This window comes from Aquarana catesbeiana, linkage group LG07, assembly GCF_042186555.1.
Source record: "Aquarana catesbeiana isolate 2022-GZ linkage group LG07, ASM4218655v1, whole genome shotgun sequence".
NCBI classification, from domain to species: Eukaryota; Metazoa; Chordata; class Amphibia; order Anura; family Ranidae; genus Aquarana; species Aquarana catesbeiana.
In genome coordinates this window covers 23,345,453-23,365,227 of record NC_133330.1, presented here as the reverse complement: position 1 = coordinate 23,365,227, position 19,775 = coordinate 23,345,453, and the positions used below count along the sequence as shown (strand labels likewise).

Below are 19,775 nucleotides of genomic sequence, written 5' to 3'. Positions count from 1 at the left end.
CTCCCCTCCCCTCCTGGGGGAGAACAGGGCAAGCAGGACAACACAGTAGCGATCCTTGCTACCCATAAAGTAGTCACCGGAGCTCCCCCAAGGCAAGATAACAGGACGGAATGGAGACTGCATTCTTCTCCTGTGAGTCACGATTGTTCTGCCTTCCACACTGTATAATTCTGTGCTTTAAACTTGTCCTGTACCTCAGCAGGACAGGTCTGGTGAAAGTAAAATGCTTCAGTATGTTAAGAATATACTGGGACTTTTCAGGTACTACATACATAGATGCATTTTCACAAAATAATTCTTTTTAATATATGTGTATGTATAATATCTCTGTAGCATCTGAAAAGTCCCAGTATATTTCTAACATATTCATGAATTTGAGCAATAACAGCAAAGGATGTGGTGCCACAATACAGCCCATCTCCAGGAAATTAATATAAAGTCCATTCTTGCAGTGTGTGTGTGGGGGGGGGGGAGTAAGGGGAAGCCTCTTTCACCTACCTGTTTCAATGCTCCAGCCAGCTGCACTGCTCTCTTCCTCCACTAAAACCCCCACCTCATCACATACCATAAAGTAACATTAACCCTGTATGGTATGATGAGGGGGGCTGGAGTGTCATCTGCACATGCAGCGCCGCCGCTGTGCGGGCAAGCCCATACACGTTCGGTCATTTTCGAACATGCAGGCGCAGCGACATAATGGCACCAGGCGGCACTATTTTTAAATGTAAGGCAGCAGTGGCACTTTGTGAGGTCTCAGCAGTGACGTACACCTCTCATCACAGCCTGGTAAGATCCCTCCGCAACCTCTGACCCCTGTACCATGACCGCAGCCTCTGACCCCTGTACCATGTCCACAACCTCTGACCCCTGTACCATGACCGCAGCCTCTGACCCCTGTACCATGTCCACAACCTCTGACCCCTGTACCATGACCGCAACCTCTGACCCCTGTACCATGTCCACAACCTCTGACCCCTGTACCATGACCGCAACCTCTGACCCCTGTACCATGACCGCAGCCTCTGACCCCTGTACCATGACCGCAGCCTCTGACCCCTGTACCATGACCGCAGCCTCTGACCCCTGTACCATGACCGCAACCTCTGACCCCTGTACCATGACTGCAGCCTCTGACCCCTGTACCATGACCGCAGCCTCTGACCCCTGTACCATGACCGCAGCCTCTGACCCCTGTACCATGACCGCAACCTCTGACCCCTGTACCATGACTGCAGCCTCTGACCCCTGTACCATGACCGCAGCCTCTGACCCCTGTACCATGACCGCAGCCTCTGACCCCTGTACCATGACCGCAACCTCTGACCCCTGTACCATGACCGCAGCCTCTGACCCCTGTACCATGACCGCAGCCTCTGACCCCTGTACCATGACCGCAGCCTCTGACCCCTGTACCATGACCGCAACCTCTGACCCCTGTACCATGACCGCAGCCTCTGACCCCTGTACCATGTCCACAACCTCTGACCCCTGTACCATGACCGCAGCCTCTGACCCCTGTACCATGTCCACAACCTCTGACCCCTGTACCATGACCGCAGCCTCTGACCCCTGTACCATGTCCACAACCTCTGACCCCTGTACCATGACCGCAGCCTCTGACCCCTGTACCATGTCCACAACCTCTGACCCCTGTACCATGACCGCAGCCTCTGACCCCTGTACCATGACCGCAGCCTCTGACCCCTGTACCATGACCGCAGCCTCTGACCCCTGTACCATGACCGCAGCCTCTGACCCCTGTACCATGACCGCAGCCTCTGACCCCTGTACCATGACCGCAGCCTCTGACCCCTGTACCATGACCGCAGCCTCTGACCCCTGTACCATGACCGCAGCCTCTGACCCTGTATCATGTCCACAACCTCTGACCCCTGTACCATGTCCACAACCTCTGCAGTGTGTGTGTGAATATGTATATATATGTGTATATGTGTGTATATTGTATACATGCATATGACTTTCTTTACTTTGCTGCTATGGGCTCTAGCCCCAGGATCTCGGTCTTCCCTACTAACAGAATGGCAATTTGACTTGTTTACGTCGGCAGACCACCGTTCTGCCTCTGTTGGAAATGATCATCGGGTCCGCCAGACCCGCTGATTAGCTCTCGGTGTGTCAAAGCAGCAGCAGGTCAAACAGCACGCAGACCCACAAGTGCAGAATCAAGTACCTGTACGTGATTCTGCTCACAGGAGACGCAGCCCCGCAGTAAATGTACGTGGTTAATGTGAGTTTATTTTTCTTTATTTTCTTAACTCTTTAAACATTTATTTTGAACATACAGTAGAGAAATTCTGTGACCAATGCATGTAGCAGTGCAATATATACGTGGGGCTTTGTGAGGGTGAGGCTTGTGTGTGGGTGGGGACAAAGGGGGCCCCATGATCCCCTATTGCCCGGGGGCCCCATGAGTTGTCAGTCCGCCCCTGTCCACCTTACCAACCGCTCAGTGTCTGCCAACCCTCTCCTCCAATCCCTACACTGACCACCAACCCTCTCCTCCAATCCCTACACTGGCTCCCAATCGCCCAGCGAATTAAATTCAAAATACTAACCACAACATACAAAGCCATTCACAACTCTGCCCCGAGCTACATCACCAATCTTGTCTCCAAATATCACCCAAACCGTCCTCTCCGCTCTTCTCAAGACCTCCTACTCTCAAGCTCTCTCGTCTCCTCCTCCCATGCTCGTCTCCAGGATTTCTCCAGAGCCTCTCCCATCCTCTGGAACTCGCTACCTCCACCGGTCTGACTATCCCCTACTCTTGCTACCTTCAGGCGATCCCTGAAAACTCATCTCTTCAGGGAAGCCTATCATGTCTCCAACTAATCTCCTACCACTTACATCAGCTCATTCCCCACAGTTACAACCTTTTGTACCACCTGCCCCACCCTATTAGATTGTAAGCTCTTCTGAGCAGGGCCCTCTTAATCCTATTGTATTTTATTGTATTGTAACTGCATTGTCGTTTTATATTGTAAAGCGCTGCGTAAACTGTTGGCGCTATATAAATCCTGTATAATAATAGTAATAATACTGAGGCCGGGTGCTGTGATGTTTTCAGGAATCTATGTACAGCATCCTGCTGGTCCCTCCCACCAGCCAAGATCTGCCTGCATTGCATAGAGAAGAACAAACATACAGCGGTGCTACCTCCACTTTAGTAACCCACTTGATGGGAAACACCGGTGCGCTGGCTGACAGCGGCTGCAGGCTCAGACTGTATCATGATGAAAAGTCATAGAAAGAGAGAGTTTGCCACAGCTAGCTGACTGTACTGTTTGTGGACCACATCCTTGATACGTATAGTAAAAAGCAAGTTGCTCAAGTTGGGATTTTAAACGGACCACAAACAGTAATCGTAAAAAAAATACAAATTTATTAATATATAGGATAGTAAACAATATTCAAAAAGATAATAAAAACAAACACATGTGTTGGGGGCAGATATGGAAACAGTTGAGAGGGAAGCCCAAAACAGTCAGACAGACAGAGTGTCCAACGCGTTTCGAAAAACCACAGTGCAGATCTTCTTCAGGGACTAGAGGACTGACAAGTAGTAAGGGGAGGGTGGAGAAGGACAGAGGAGCACATAGGAGGACAGGAGGACTGTGGCAGACGGAGGCACGTACTCTGACCACTGTGTCAGGGCTCAGCAGCCCTGATTACCATGGTCAGTTTATAGGGGTATAACCAGGCAGGATCAGCCAGGTTTTTTAGGTGACACAGGGGGCCAAATGACACAGCACAAGCACTGTGCTGTATAACATGCTTTAAGAGAACAGGATCAATTTTTTTTTTTTTGGGTTAACAAACGCTTTAACTGTAAAACGGAGCCCTCTAGCGCAGCGCTGTCACGGTTCTCCGATGCTGCCATCTTCACCAGGTCTTCCTTCTGGGTTTGGGGGCTCTGGGCTGTATGAGTGGGCGGGGGGGCCACGATGACGTCACTCCTGCGCATGTGCGTGGGAGGCCTCGCCTCCAGGACCATATTCCGTCTCTTCAGACCGCATGCGCCGGTGACGTCATCGGCTGCACGTTGTGAGAATATCTCCTAAACGGTGCAAGTTTAGGAGATATTCACTGTACCTACAGGTAAGCCTTATTATAAGCTTACTTGTAGGTACAAGTCCAAAAGAGGATGGTATGCCCATAGACTTCCTTTAAGTGTTCATCTATGGAGGGGGAGAGTGTTAGGTTAGGTCAGGGTAAGGAAACAAAAAGGATAAGTGCATTTTTTTTAGTGCACTTATACTTTCAAACTGCTGACAGGTGCACTTTATACTAGTTGACTTCTGTTACCTGGCACAACTGACAGCCGGGGGATTTGAGTTTGCAGTTGTAATGAACGGCCCTCTCCCACATGCGCTTCTATTTGATTATATGCTGATGAACTGCCTTCTGCGTTTACAGCGCCCAGGGTAATGATATGCGGCGTGCGGTACCTTTCAGCAGTTTAGTGCAGTCAGACCCATGAAAAATTCATTCTGATTGTATGATACGAGTTGCTGCACTTTGCTGTTTGCTTAATAAGGGGAATAGAAATGCACAGAAGTGTGGATATCCACAGCAACCATTTTTCATCCCTCCGACTGCCTTAACGTGATGAAAGGCACAGGATGGTTGTTAAGCACTTAACACTTTTTTTTTCTGACAGTGCTGGGTCACTGGACTCAGTTTATCCCTTTCACGACTAAGCCTATTTTTGACATTTGGTGTTTACAAGTTAAAATCCGTATTTTTTGCTAGAAAATTACTTAGAGCCCCCAAACATTATATTATATATATATATATATATATAGCAGAGAATCTAGAGAATAAAATGGTGATTGTTGCAATATTTTATATCACACAGTATTTGTGCAGCGGTGTTTTAAACGCAACTTTTTGGGAAAAGGGACACTTTTATGAATTTTAAAAAACCAAACAGTAAAGTTAGCCCACTTTTTTGTATAATGTGAAAGATGATGTTACGCCGAGGATATAGATACCAAACATGTCACGCTTTATAATTGCACGCACTCGTGGAATGGCGACACACTACGGTACCTAAAAATCTCCACAGGCGACGCTTTAAATTTGTTTTATAGTTACCAGGTTTGAGTTACAGAGGAGGTCTAGGGCTAGAATTATTGCTCTCACTCTGGCGATCGCGGCGATACCTCACACGTGTGATTTGAACCACCGTTTACATATGTGGGCGCGACTTCCGTATGCGTTTTCTTTGATGCGCGAGCTCGCAGGGGCGGGGCGCTTTAAAAAAAAAAAATTTTTCTTATTTATTTTATTTATTTTTATATTAATAATGTAAACATCCCTTGTGACAGTAATAGGTGGTGACAGGTACTCTTTATGGAGGGTCTAAAAGACCCCCGATCCCTCCTTTGCACTTCAAAGTATTCCGATGGCCGCTTTTGGCAATTCTGAATACTGTATATTTTTTAAATCCGGCGCCATTGGCAGCCGAGTAAACGGGAAGTGACGTCATGATGTCGCTTCCGTGTTTACAATTAGGAGGCTGGAACGAAGCCGCTCACGGCTTTGTTTCAGTCTGTCCCTAGCTGCTGGAAGTGGCAGATGGTCGATCGGGTGCATGAATTACAGCGGCGGGGGCGGGGGGGGGTTTGAAGCACCTGATTAGAGCCATAGGCTTTATTGGGCTTCAAAATAGGGTGGACTCGGAGCATTGCACTAGAAGGCCACCCAGGTGTGTTAGAAAAGCAAATGAATATTCACTTTTCTAACACTGAATCGCCTCCCCGCCAATCAGAAAGCGCGGGTCTGATACCCATTTCCCGATCGACTGAAAGGGTCAGGCAATCCTATAGAATGCCTAGGAGGAGGAGGGGGGGGGATGCAGGGCGGAAGGCGCCGCCCCTCTAAAAGAGAAAAACCCATCAGCCACCACTGATGCAAACCCAAATCACTAAATTTTAATATAAGCTTTAACATATTAAAAGGGATTGTAAAGCATATTTTTAAATTAAAATAATAAACATGTTATATTTACCTGTTCCGTGTAAGGGTATTGCACAAAGCGGCCCCTATCCTCCTCTTCTGGGGTCCCCCACCAACGCTCTGGGGCTCCTCCTCTTCTTGATGCACCACCATAGGAAGCTGCTTCCTACAGGGGCACACCTGCAGGCTCGCTACCGAGCCGAGCTGTGTGCATCTATTGGGGCACACACACAGAGCATGGCTCAGCCCAGCCCCACGCAGGATTTGATTGACAGCAGCAGGGGCCAATGGCTCCCACTCCTGCCTCTGTGAGCAGAGAGAGGGAAATCTGCAGCTTTTCTTAAAATAATACCCGATCCTGCCACAAAGGTCCTTGTTCAGCCATTTCCTGTTATAGGGTGACAACACCGTCCCTGTCATTTTATTTCACTTTCAGCTACACTTTAGGATCAATTACATGTTTTGTCACAATTGACAGTGCCAGCTGTTACAGAGAAAGTCATCATTGAGGGCGTCCCCATGAAAATTTTGACCCATGATGCGTAGTTACGCCCTTGAGATGCACAATTAAGAGGTGGTCAGGGACAAGTTTTATTCTGTTTCAGTGCTACCCGCAAAGAGGGAATTTATGAGTCAAACTGCAATAATATGATAAATCTATTTCTAATTTCCCCTGTTTAGCCGTACCTTGCTGTGAAGCAAATTTTTTTCCATGTCCACAGAGCACTAACATTTGAGCATTGTGGTGTGCTATAGCACAAGTACCCATTTTTTGTATATGTGCATTGAAGTGCTTTACCAACTGCACAATGCACCAACGCTGTATCCTGGCCTAGGCCAACAAGGCCCAGGCCTAGGGCAGCACTTTGCAGGGGGGCAGCATGATAAGAGTCCCCGCTGGCTTGCGCCACACTGTTAGTGTAGCGCCAGTCTTATGGGGCGGACTGGGCTGAGAGGAAAATTAGTCTAGTGCCCCCAATAAAGCGGAAGCAGTGCGGCCGGCATTCCGCAACTGGGGGGGGGGGGGGGCGCGCTTCTAATTTTGACTGTCCTATCATCCTGGACCACAAACCTTACTCACTGTGCTATATGTTTTCTGCTGCACCATTGGCATGGTTAGATCTTCTTAGTCCTCTCCATAAAATTATCAGAAATTTGTGCTTAAAGCAGAACTATAGGAAACACTTTTTTTTTAACATTTTGGATAGAATAAGGGAGGGTTATAACCCCTGTCAGTTTATTTTCTACCATCCCTGTCCCATTGCAGAGATTTCCCTTCACTTCCTGCCCCATAGCCAAAAAGGAAGTGAGAGGAAATCTATGCAAATTAAGGGAATCCATTGTCCCCCGCCCCACCCCCACCCCCCAGGCCCTCAGAACTAGTGTCCCCACTCGAAAATGTCAGGGCGGGTCTTAAATAGCAAGGGGTGTGGCCTTGACAGGAAGGGGTGGGTCATATTTAAATTAGAGGGTGCACGGGTTTAGTCAGGCCTAGGGCAGCACAAAACCTAAATACACTACTGCAATGCACAAGGGAAAAGAACCTCCATGACCAAGTCCCATGGGCGGGACGAAACGCACCGGGGCATGGCTTGGATGGAGCTAGGCTGAGGCTGCTAATACCTGCAGGACAGAGTCGGCACCCACAGTGGACATAGTAGCCTGAGCGTTAACCTATATGCTTTCAGTGCACAAGGCACAGCAAAGTTATCTATAAAAGGCAAAGCAGTAGTGCACATCAAAACCTAGAAATGCGCCATGGTGTGAATGACCCCTATTTGACAGTATGACTGTAAGCGTTAGATTGTTAGCTCCTCTGGGATACGGACCGATAGATATGTCTCTGCATCCTTTGCAGCAACGTGTCAGAGCTCTGTAATTGAGATAAAATGTATAAGTGTGATCTTTATGGGTTATTTTGGTTTTTTTTTTGTGCTGCCTGTTAGACAAGCCAAAAAAACGACTTTATAGACCTTAAATCTTGTATTCAATTTTCATATGAAAAACCTAATAAAACTGATTAAGAGGCATTTCACAAAACAGCTAATTACTAAGCATCAACGCCTGCAGAGAATAATTCTTACTGACTAGGAGAAGTGCACTCATGCGCTGAACTGTAAAGCATTGCAGAGCAGTTATGTTTCTTTATCTGTGCATTAGTTTAACTACATACATCTTCAGAGTCCATTAATCATAAGAACTGGAGTCGTTCCGGATGTTTGTATAGCGGGTCATGAATATGCAGGAGGAAAGGGAATTACAATAATTTCTTTACAAAGGCGTGTGGAGAAAAATATGAACGATATGTGAGAGAGTGCGCACAAGATGATCAAAAGAAAATACTGATGTTAAAAAGCCCAAACAAACTTGTAGTTTAAATTAAAGGAGAAGAATATTGAAAGCTTTAAAAGCTAAAGCCCGCTGTCAGCTGATGCCACTAAGCAGGTCCAGGCTCGAAGAAGATCTCATATGGTCGGGATCCCCCCCAAAAGCCTGGATCGGCAGCTGGCTCAGCCCCTCAGCAATTCACCGAGAGCCTGAGACAGCCCCCTCTACAATCCAGCGCTCCAGTGAGTCTTGGTGGGGAGAGCAGAGAGCCGCTTACTGACAGTCGCTGCTCTCTGCTGAGAACGAAGGGGGAGAACTGAGCGAGCAGCAGTGTTTGATTGCCCAGTTCTCACTGCATAGACGGCGGGGGACAGATGTAGCATCGGATCGATTCTGCATCCACCTAGATGAGTTTTAATGTTTGTTTTTTACAATCCCGAACTTCTCTTTTAACTAGTGTGCGGCACTGGCTGCCAGTATTGAGGACGAATATGTGGCGCCTAGGTTCCTCACCTCACATGTTCAATTCTTGGTCCAGGAACCCGAAAGGTTTGTGGAACTTTGGGTTCGATAAAGCCTCTATTCTGTTCTTGGCCCAGGAGTATGGAGTTTTTGTAGAGCTTTGGGTGGGATAAAGTCTGCATGACTAGGTCCACACTTTACCTGTTAGCAAGACATCACTATTTAATCTCAGCTTCCTATCGATAAAGCCTCCATTCTGTTCTTGACCTAGGAGCCCAGAGACTTTGTAGAACTTTGGGTTCGATAAAGCCTTCATTCTGTTCTTGGCACAGGAGTTTGGTCCAGGAACCTGGAGGCTTTGTGGAACTTTGGGTTTAATAAAGCCTCCGTACAGTTTTTGGTCTAGGAACCCAGGGTCTTTGTGGAACTTTGGGTTCGATAAAGCCTCCATTCTGTTCTTGGTCCAGGAGTATAAAGGCTTTGTAAAGTTTTTTGGTGTGTTAAAGTCTGCAGGACAAGGCTGAATGGGGGTAAGGGGGGGGGGGCTGTTGGGGGAAAACTGTATTGTTGATGTCCTGAGTTTTGGTACTGTTGTATTGTGGTAGCGATGTAAGATGTTTTACCTCTAAGCAAGACATCACTGTGACGGGAGTCACTTTGGGTGGGGGCTTGTGGAACACAGCTTACCTTGGAGAGCTCTGGAAACTCTGTGTCCAGCTCCCATGTGTAAATCACCCTGTGTCCATTAGGGGCACAGGGTGACGAGAACCCCAGTCTGATCTGTGCTAGTTGGACTCGCTGTACAGCCACACTGGAATACTACATATATGTATATATTGTGTGTTGTCTCGTGCTGTTGTGGACTCGTTGCTTTGATCGTTTGAGGTGTGGCTGTATTCCATTGTTCTACTGTGTCTGTCTTCCTTGGGAGAAAAGTATATTATGGGATGTATGTCTATGCGGATGGGGGGGTGAATTCCTCCAGCAGCCCCTCCCTGCTAATAAGACTGTTTACTGATGAGAAGTTTGAATACACCTGACCTGTGTGTCTATTGCTGATTGGACAGTTTACCCCACCCTGAATTCCAAAAGGGAGGGTTGATTGTCCCCTGAGTGTATGTCTGTTGTTACATGTGTTTGAATACAGTCTTACATTGAGTTATGGCTACTGACTTGGTACTCTGTGGGACCTTGGATCGCGTGTGTTACTGGACAGAGGAAGAATTTACGACGGGCAGACTCATCTTGAGTACGGAGGTCCGTCACAATCACCATTTCATCTCAACTTCCTATTGTAAGGCCTCCATTCTGTTCTTGGCCTAGGGGTCCGGACCATTCTGGCTTTGTAGAGCTTTGGGTTGGATAAAACCTCCATTTTGTTCTGGGTACCTGAGACTTTGTAGATCTTCGGGTTGGATAAAGCCCAGAGACTTTGTAGAACTTTGGGCTCGATAAAGCCTCCATTCTGGTCTGTGTCCTGGAGCCTGGAGACTATGTAGAGCTTTGGGTTGGATAAAGCCTCCATTTTGTTCAGGGTTCTGGATCTTTGGGTGGAACAAAGTCTCTGGGTCCTAGGTCCACGTTTTACCTGTTAGCCAGACCTTTTTATAATGGAGCTCACTGATGCCAGAGGCTCTTTTTCTCTCTGCTGTGACTGTTTGCTGCTGGGTGAAAAGGTGCTACCAGAACACTAAAAATGTACAAGTACAGCCTGTTCGGAGAACACATTAGTCAGCACCCTATTAGTCAAGAACAGACTTGGTTAGTGGCTTGGACAAGCAGATTTTTTTTCTGCTGTAGACTTGCTGTACCTGCATCAATGCAAAGTTATTTTTTACTGCCTTGCTGAATAAAGCTTCACTCTCACCGGCCTCCTGTGCTTCCTAAATTGTTCCTGCTGCAATAAATGCACCTGAATTTCCACATGTTTAGCTGCACAAGTTAAGACTTATTGGCCCCTGTACATACATATTGTTGGTTTATGTAACATACAGTAGCTACACTGAATGTCTAGATGTGCACTCCAAACACACCTGGACACGTGTATTTTGATGCCAATATGCATTAGACCTAAAATTTCAGGACAAACCTGCTTGAACTGTTGCTGGGTGTCCCTGTCTCGTGATTGGTTTACTGATGCCAGTACCAGTTGAGCCTGCCTCCCTTACACTATGAAGGGTCTCCAAACTTTCTAAACAAAAGGGCCAGTTTTACTCACCTTCTGACCTTGGGGGGGCTGGACTGTGGCCATTGGGAGTAGAAAAGGTCCCGACATCAGTGGGAATAAACAATGCCCTATTTGGTGTCAGTGGCAAGAATTGTGCCCCATCGTTTGGTGTCATTGGGCCCCATTGTTGGTGTCAGTGGAAGCAAATGTGCCCCATCTTTGTTGTCATTGGGTGGAATTGTGCTCCTTCATTGGTGTCAGTGGGGGGAATAATGTCCCATTGTTGGTTTCAGTGGATCAAAATAGTGCCCCAAGGGCCGGAAACAAAGGGGCGCATCTGGGCCCCGGGCCACAGTGGAGACCACTGCACTAGATATATTTTAACAAAAATTGTGCTACAGTAAGTCTTAACAGTTATTTTTTTAATTTTTTTTTAGAAAGCAGACACATCCTGAGTAGAATAGCCTGTCCCCTGCTAGCATGTTGCAGAGAAGGCCCTTTGCTCTCTTAGTGTAAGCAGTGGTCTGTCTGCAGAGTTCTGGTAACCCCCTGCTGAGTCAAACCTATTCTCCAATCAGCAGTGAGCATGAGTTTTACTGAGTGCAGTAGCTCTAGCTCGGACATGCCCTATACAGCTGAACTTTGGGAGCAGAGGAAAGACCTATGAGTTTGTAATATTCCTTCAATTTTCCAATCAGCAGACAGGGGGGCGTGTCCTGGACCAAGCTGTGCTTCATAGCTTTGCTGGAGGTCAAAGATGTGTTACATGTATATCAGAGGAGCAGATAGGAGCTTTGACTTATCTGTAGTTTAAGAAAGTCAATCTAGTTCATACGTAGCGCAGAAGCTTCAGTGAGGCCGATCCCAACAAAAGCAAAAACAAAAGCAAGGCAGACCCAAAATTAAAGATCGGTTGGGTAACATGTCAAATGAGAGAGCTAGACCAAAGATGTAAGAGTCCAAAATCTTTTAATATTAGTACAAAAGAGAAAAGTAAGACCAAGTTTAGGTGTATGGTTGGGGGGGGGGTTAAAAAGCGTGGTTGAACCACTTTTTTTTAGCCCCTCCCCCGACCGTCCCCTGCAATGACAGCAGATAGGGATGTTTACATGCCAAAGTTTGTGCCTGCAGCAAAAACTTTCCAACATGTTGCGATCAGCGGGTGGCAGGTCGAACGCAACCTATTCAAGAGAATGGGAAAATGCCGTGAATGTCCGCCACATCACCTCCTCACCGCCTGTCAGTAGCCTCTGAAACGCGGATCAGTCTTCAGCGCAGCGGCCGGTTTAGATGCACGTCTAAAGAAAGCCTAAATGTGTTTTGAGGGTTCAGACATTTACCCCCCCCCCCCCATCACCAGTATTGGCAGTATTAGCAGGTCACATTTATAGGCCCTTGTGAAGGGGAAGCGTCGGAATCCCCGAAATGTGTTGGGTGTTCCACGTCGAACTGTTATGCAGAAATACTAACATGAAAAGATTTTGGACTAAACATTTTGGGTCTGGCTCTCTCAGTGTAATTCTGTCTGGCAGGAGCGTTTGAATCAAAAGACTGGCCAAGCAGAGTTACAAATCTTTTTCGGTATGCAAGACAGATTATATATGCACTCCAAGCGTGTGCGTCTAGCCTGGAGTTCAACCTTCGATCCACTGAACCGTTACTCACAGCTGATTGTGATGCCCAGCTCCACTCCTCTCTTCTTCGGCAGCTTGACGTGAAACGTACCACTGCTCGGAACCACGGACTCTTGGAGGAAGCAGAGAAGGGGGAATTAATGAGGAGAATGTAGGTCAGCCTGCAGTCAGCCATCTGTGCCGAGCGCCTATACATTGTAAGGAGGGGAGGGCTGAGCAGCAATAAAACACACATCAATGTAAAAATTATACAAATACACATTAAAGTGAAACTCCAGTCGTTCATTTTTAGCCCTATGAAGCCCCAATTCTCACTTTCTCGAGGATTGGACGTTCTTTAGATGGCCAAGTAGACTCTTCCTTTAGCTTCATCTTTATACTCTGTATTTATATAATTACTGTATAAACTTTAGGGCCTATATAATGCAAGTACTTAATATGCTTCTATCTTGTATGTATTTTCTGATTGTCAGAAAAAGATTTGTATCTAGCATATTGAACTATGCCAAGTTTCCGTTGTACTTTTTTGAAACTTCAGTAAAAACTATTGGAAAAGAAATAAATGAAAGAAAACGCCCCTGCCACTGCATATAGCAACGTACATATAGTATGCACATAGTACATTAAATACCGTACAAAGTACATTTTACCTGTTAGCAAGACATCACTGTGACGGGAGTCATTTTGGGTGGGGGGCTTGTGGAACCCAGCTTGAATTTTGGTGTGGATTTCCCAACCACAGTGTCCCAGAGTGATATAAAAAGACACGTGATTCGACTTTCCGGCAACCATACAAAAATGGGATATGTTTTGGGTTGAGTTAGCCTTTGAGGCATTCACTTTTAAGAGGTGTAGCCCCCCCCCCCAATAGAATAGAAAAGAATTTAACAGAAAATAAAAGAATATAATATAATAAAGTAAAACAGAACAAAATAGGATAGAAAATAAAAGAAGGGAATAGAATGGAATAGAATAAAAAGGAATAGAATAGAATAATAAAAAAAAAATTAAATAAATTATAACCATCTTCTGAAATTCGTATAGAATAGAATTAAAAAAAAAACAATAGAATAGAATAGAAATAATATAACCATTTTCCAAAATTCAAATAGAATCAATCGAATTTGAACAGAATAGAAACGAATAGAGTAGAATAGAAAATAACACAATAATATAGAAAAAAAAAACAGAATAGAATAGAATGAATATATTCATCTTCCTATTCTGATCTATGCTTTTCTATTCTATTCAAATTCTTTGATTCTATTTGAATTTTGGGAAATTGTTATATTTTTTCTATTCTATTGTTTTTTTAATTGTATTCTTTTTCTATTTGTTTATTCTATTCTATTATTCTCTATTCAAATTTTGGAAGATGGTTATATTCTTTCTATTGTATTTCTTCTATATTATATTTTCTATTCTATTCTTTTCTATTCAAATTTGAAATGATATTATCTGAATTTCGGGAAATGGTTATATTCTTTCTATTATATTGTTTATATTTATTATTTTCTTTTCTATTCTATTATAGTCTATTTTATTCTTTTTTTTTCTATTCTTATGTATTTAAATTTATTCTTTTGTTTGAAATTCAAATTTCATAAGATGGTTATATTCTGTGTTATTCTATTCAATTTGTTTCTATTATATTCTAGTCTATTCTGTTCTTTTATTTTCTGTTATATTCTTCTCTATTCTATTTTTTTTTCTTGTCTTTTCCTTTATTTTTTTATTCTATTTTATTCTCTGTGGACATTCCAAAATGATTTGAAAACAATTTGTATTCGAAAAGTAATCAAATTTTGTCAGAATTTTTTTTAGTTATTTCGGATTTGTTCCAATTCGGAAATCCGGATACATCCGAATTTTTGTAAAATGAAAATTCGTCCTAATTTCAATTCAGAACAAAATGAACCGCACATGTCTACTCTGGAGGTGCCATCCTGCCTTTGGGGTGTCAAGGGAAAAGGAGTGAAATCACACACGCTATCCGAGGCACCATATCAAAACATCCAATGAAAAAAAAAAAAAAAAAAACGGGTTTCTGAGGGCTGCTCTAAAGACCAGGCTGTGGTGGCCTCAAAGCTGTTAGGAGGTGCTGTCATAACTACTGATTTTCAGCATTCCCTAGAAGTCTTTATATGATATTGGAGTGCTGAACTCTGCATCAATATTATGGAGCATTGAATATGATTGTGAGGCCTTGGAGGCTGCTCTGCATCAACAGGGATATTCTGCAGGACCCACAGAGGAAACGCTGCAGGACCCCCCCCTTCCCGCCAAGGAAACTCTGCAGGACCCCCCCCCCCCCCAAGGAAACTCTGCAGGACCCCCCCAAGAAAACTCTGCAGGACTCTCGAGGAAACTCTGCAGGACCCCCCCCCCCCCGAGGAAACTCTGCAGGACCCCAAGAAAGGAAACTCTGCAGGACCCCCCCCTCCGAGGAAACTCTGCAGGACCACCTTCCTCCCCGAGGAAACTCTGCAGGACCCCCCCTTCCCGTGGAAACTCTGCAGGACCCTCCCAACCCAGGAAACGCTGCAGGACCCCCTGAGGAAACGCTGCAGGTCCCCTGAGAAAACACTGCAGGACCCCCTGAGGAAACACTGCAGGACCCCTGAGGAAACACTGCAGGACCCCTGAGGAAACACTGCAAGACCCCCCCTCCAAGGAAACTCTGCAGGACTCCCCAACCCAGGAAACTCTGCAGGACCCCCCCAACCCAGGAAACTCTGCAGGACCCCCCAACCCAGGAAACTCTGCAGGACCCCCCCTCCCTGAGGAAACTCTGCAGGACCAACCCCCTCCCGAGGAAACTCTGCAGGACCACCCCCCTCCCGAGGCAACTCTGCAGGACCACCCCCCTCTCCGAGGAAACTCTGCAGGACCACCCCCCTCTCCGAGGAAACTCTGCAGGACCACCACCCTCCCCGAGGAAACTCTGCAGGACCCCCCCCCGAGGAAACTCTGCAGGACCCCAAGAAAGGAAACTCTGCAGGACCCCCCCCCCCCGAGGAAACTCTGCAGGACCCCAAGAAAGGAAACTCTGCAGGACCCCCCCCCCCGAGGAAACTCTGCAGGACCCCAAGAAAGGAAACTCTGCAGGACCCCCCCCTCCGAGGAAACTCTGCAGGACCACCTTCCTCCCCGAGGAAACTCTGCAGGACCCCCCCTTCCCGTGGAAACTCTGCAGGACCCTCCCAACCCAGGAAACGCTGCAGGACCCCCTGAGGAAACGCTGCAGGTCCCCTGAGAAAACACTGCAGGACCCCCTGAGGAAACACTGCAGGACCCCTGAGGAAACACTGCAAGACCCCCCCTCCAAGGAAACTCTGCAGGACTCCCCCAACCCAGGAAACTCTGCAGGACCCCCCCAACCCAGGAAACTCTGCAGGACCCCCCCAACCCAGGAAACTCTGCAGGACCCCCCCAACCCAGGAAACTCTGCAGGACCCCCCCTCCCTGAGGAAACTCTGCAGGACCACCCCCTCCCGAGGAAACTCTGCAGGACCACCCCCCTCCCGAGGCAACTCTGCAGGACCACCCCCCTCTCCGAGGAAACTCTGCAGGACCACCCCCCTCTCCGAGGAAACTCTGCAGGACCACCACCCTCCCCGAGGAAACTCTGCAGGACCCCCCCCCCCGAGGAAACTCTGCAGGACCCCCCCAACCGAGGAAACTCTGCAGGACCCCCCCAGGAAACTCTGCAGGACCCCCCCAAGAAACACTGCAGGACCCCCCCTCCAAGGAAACTCTGCAGGACTCCCCCAACCCAGGAAACTCTGCAGGACCCCCCCAACCCAGAAAACTCTGCAGGACCCCCCCAACCCAGGAAACTCTGCAGGACCCCCCCTCCCTGAGGAAACTCTGCAGGACCACCCCCCTCCCGAGGAAACTCTGCAGGACCACCCCCCTCCCGAGGCAACTCTGCAGGACCACCCCCCTCTCCGAGGAAACTCTGCAGGACCACCCCCCTCTCCGAGGAAACTCTGCAGGACCAACACCCTCCCCAAGGAAACTCTGCAGGACCCCCCCCCCCCGAGGAAACTCTGCAGGACCCCCCCAACCGAGGAAACTCTGCAGGACCCCCCCCGAGGAAACTCTGCAGGACCCCCCCAAGAAACACTGCAGGACCCCCCCTCCCAAGGAAACTCTGCAGGACCCCCTCTGGAGGAAACTCTGCAGGACCACCCCCCCCGAGGAAACTCTGCAGGACCCCCCCCCCAGGACCCTCGCGAGGGAATCTAACACATTAGCATACCCAAGAAAAACCCCACCGATAACCTTGCATGCGGGTAGGCTTTCCACTTTAGCCCTCAAGGTGGTTTCCCCCCCTTAAGTTCCCTTAGTATCAAGGCATAAAATGTCGTCAATGCTTGTAAAAAAATAAGAAAAAAAATCCCATGCAGAATAAGTGTTAGCGCCGTTCTCTGAAAGCAATCTCATCTGCCAGTCAAGCAGGACAGCGGGATCACCAAAGAAGGAGGATTTCTGACAGCTGCAAGAAAACAGCTGTCAAGTGATAACTTGAAATTGTTGCAAGAGACGACTAAGCCGGAAGCAAAATCGTACATTATAAAGGGACGTGTCAGCTGTGCGGAGGGAGAAGATATGGCTGGTTGCTGTGAAAAAAAAGAAGCACCATCATTACTTTAAAATGCCAACATGATCATAGATTTTGAAGATTTAAAAAGGCTGTCAGAGCATGCTGGGACTTGCAGTGCTACTAGAGAGCAGTAGGTTGCCAGTCAGCTCTCACAATCTATAATGACACGTTCTTCCACTTTCTTGGGATATGTGGAGTGCGATTCCTCTGTTTTCCGGGGCAATACGACATGAACTGCAGAAATACACCAGCAGTCAATGTGTACACACAAACCCACGCTCAGTCTGTTGTGGTTGTAATAAACATTCATTTTATCTGGCTCCGTTCACATTAATGAGATAAAGTGTGATTCTCAACTGATCTGCATTTAAAGGAAACCTGCACTGATAGATATACACTATATAGCCAAAGTAAAGCTGGCCATACATGGATCCAAATTTGGCCAGGTTCAGCAGGGGCCAGCTAAGTTTCGATCCACCTATGGCTGTTTCTGTTCGAGAGGAGTAGATGTAGTGATTAACTGCCCTTGAATGGGAGTGCTGGAAAATGTTATGTTTGATCAGGGCTGCAGGGCTGCAGCACTGATCAGTGTATTCTGAGAGCAGAGGAGTCCTGCTGTCAGAATACAATGACATAGTGGGGGGGGGGAATTACTCCATCCACCTCAAATGTGTGGATGAGGAGCCTGGCCTGCTAATTAGACATGTGCAATTCGTTTCGTTACCAATTTGCCACAAATTTCAACAAATACGTTAATTCAGAAACATACAAATTAACGAAAACCCCTTTGACAAATTTTTCAAAATATTCATAAATTTGAAAATCTGAAATAACAACTAACTAATATCAACTTAACTAATACTAACTATTGAATTGTAGGTAGTGGAATGTCCTTGCGTTATGATCGCAATTCGTAAATTCATAAATTCGCAAATCCAAAAGTAAGAAAGAAAATTTGAAAGAATAACTAATAATAAATATTAAATTATAGGTATTGGAATTTCCTTTCAAATTTGTCTCTTAGTGAACGTAACAAATACAAAATCTATCCGAAGTTACGAATTACCTGAAAATAACGAATGCCGCATCTAAACAAATGGAACGTAGCAAATTCATAATAATAAATAACAATAATAAAAACTTTTTATTATTAGTAGTATTTATTATTTATTTGTTCCGTTCCATTTGTTTAGATGCGGCATTCGTACTTTTCAGGTAATTCGTAACTTCGGATAAATTTGTATTCGTTGCGTTCACTCACAGCCAAATTTGAAAGGAAACTCCAATACCTATAATTTAATAGTTAGTTATCATTAGTTAGCTATTCTTACGAATTTTCTTTCTTACTTTTGGATTTATGAATTTTCAAATTTACCAATTTACAGAGGTTACGAATTTAGGAATTGCGATCAAAACGAATAACCCAAAGATTGAAAAAAAAAAAATGAATGAAACGAAAATGAACAAGTTTTTCGGCAGTGCACATGTCTACCGCCGATAACGAACAAATCATCTATTGCCAGCTTAAAAGGCAATTCCACTTTTGTGGGGGGAAAAAAATAGCAAATAAAATTAAAATAGCATGTACAATAGTTACACCAGTCATACTGTATGTTATTAAAAATTTCCTTTCTTTTTCAATCATCAACGCTGTAAATTTTTGTAAAATGCAGTGCAATATGGCAGCCTGGAGGCATTCTGTATACCCACTTGAAGACCAGGTCTTTTCTGGCACTTTTTGTTTACAAGTTTAAATTAGGATTTTTTATATAGATATAGATAATATATATATATATATATATCTATATAGATATATATATCTATAGATCTATATATCTATATAGATATATAAATATCTCTATATATCTATATAGATATATATATTTTAGCAGAGACCCTAGGGAATAAAATGGCGATTGTTTTTAAATGTCACACAGCATTTGTGCAGCGGTTTTTCAAATCCATGAAAAAAAATTGAAAAACACACACACACACGCACACTATATAACCTAATCTCTTTGTAAAATATGAAAGATGAGGTTACATCAAGTAAATAAAAAAAAAAATTGTTTACTTCCGCCCTAGACCAGAAGTGACCTCATGACATCACTCCGGTCCTCCAAGGCCATAGAGGCGATCAGAGACGATCTGGTCTCTGGTATCCTCTGTGTCTAGCCAGCCGAACCCTGAAGTTGATAGAGAAGAGCCCAGAAGAGAGATGACAGCTGAGGCGGTCTGATTTTCAGAAGGCGTGGTTTGCTGAATATAGACTAAAAGAAATTCTAACTCACCTGCAACATCGTATTCAATCTCCAGCACGACCTTATTGGACAATGCTGCATCTCGGAGGAGCTGATTGGCCTCTTCCAGCGTCCCATCTTCTGTTAGGATCCCATTGATGGAGAGTAACCGATCGCCAACCTGCAGGAGCCCACACCTGGTGAGACAGGGTTCAGGAGTTAGAACTTATATATACTTGTAATATTCTACTACATTGCTAACGTAAAGGGTAACTCCACTTTTGTGGGGAAAAAAAAGCAAATTAAAAAAAATATATACATATACATTTACTACACAAGTCATATTGTAATTG

At 45.7% G+C, this 19,775-nt stretch overlaps 1 protein-coding gene across 1 annotated transcript in view; it reads right to left on the bottom strand.

Annotated features, from left to right (window-relative positions):
• GRIP2 (glutamate receptor interacting protein 2) overlaps window positions 1-19,775 on the bottom strand; it is a 121,720-nt gene that overhangs the window by 38,349 nt on the left and 63,596 nt on the right. Inside the window, 2 exon segments of the mRNA XM_073591882.1 lie at window positions 12,605-12,685; window positions 19,474-19,619. Of these exon segments, the coding sequence (XP_073447983.1) occupies window positions 12,605-12,685; window positions 19,474-19,619 (227 nt within the window).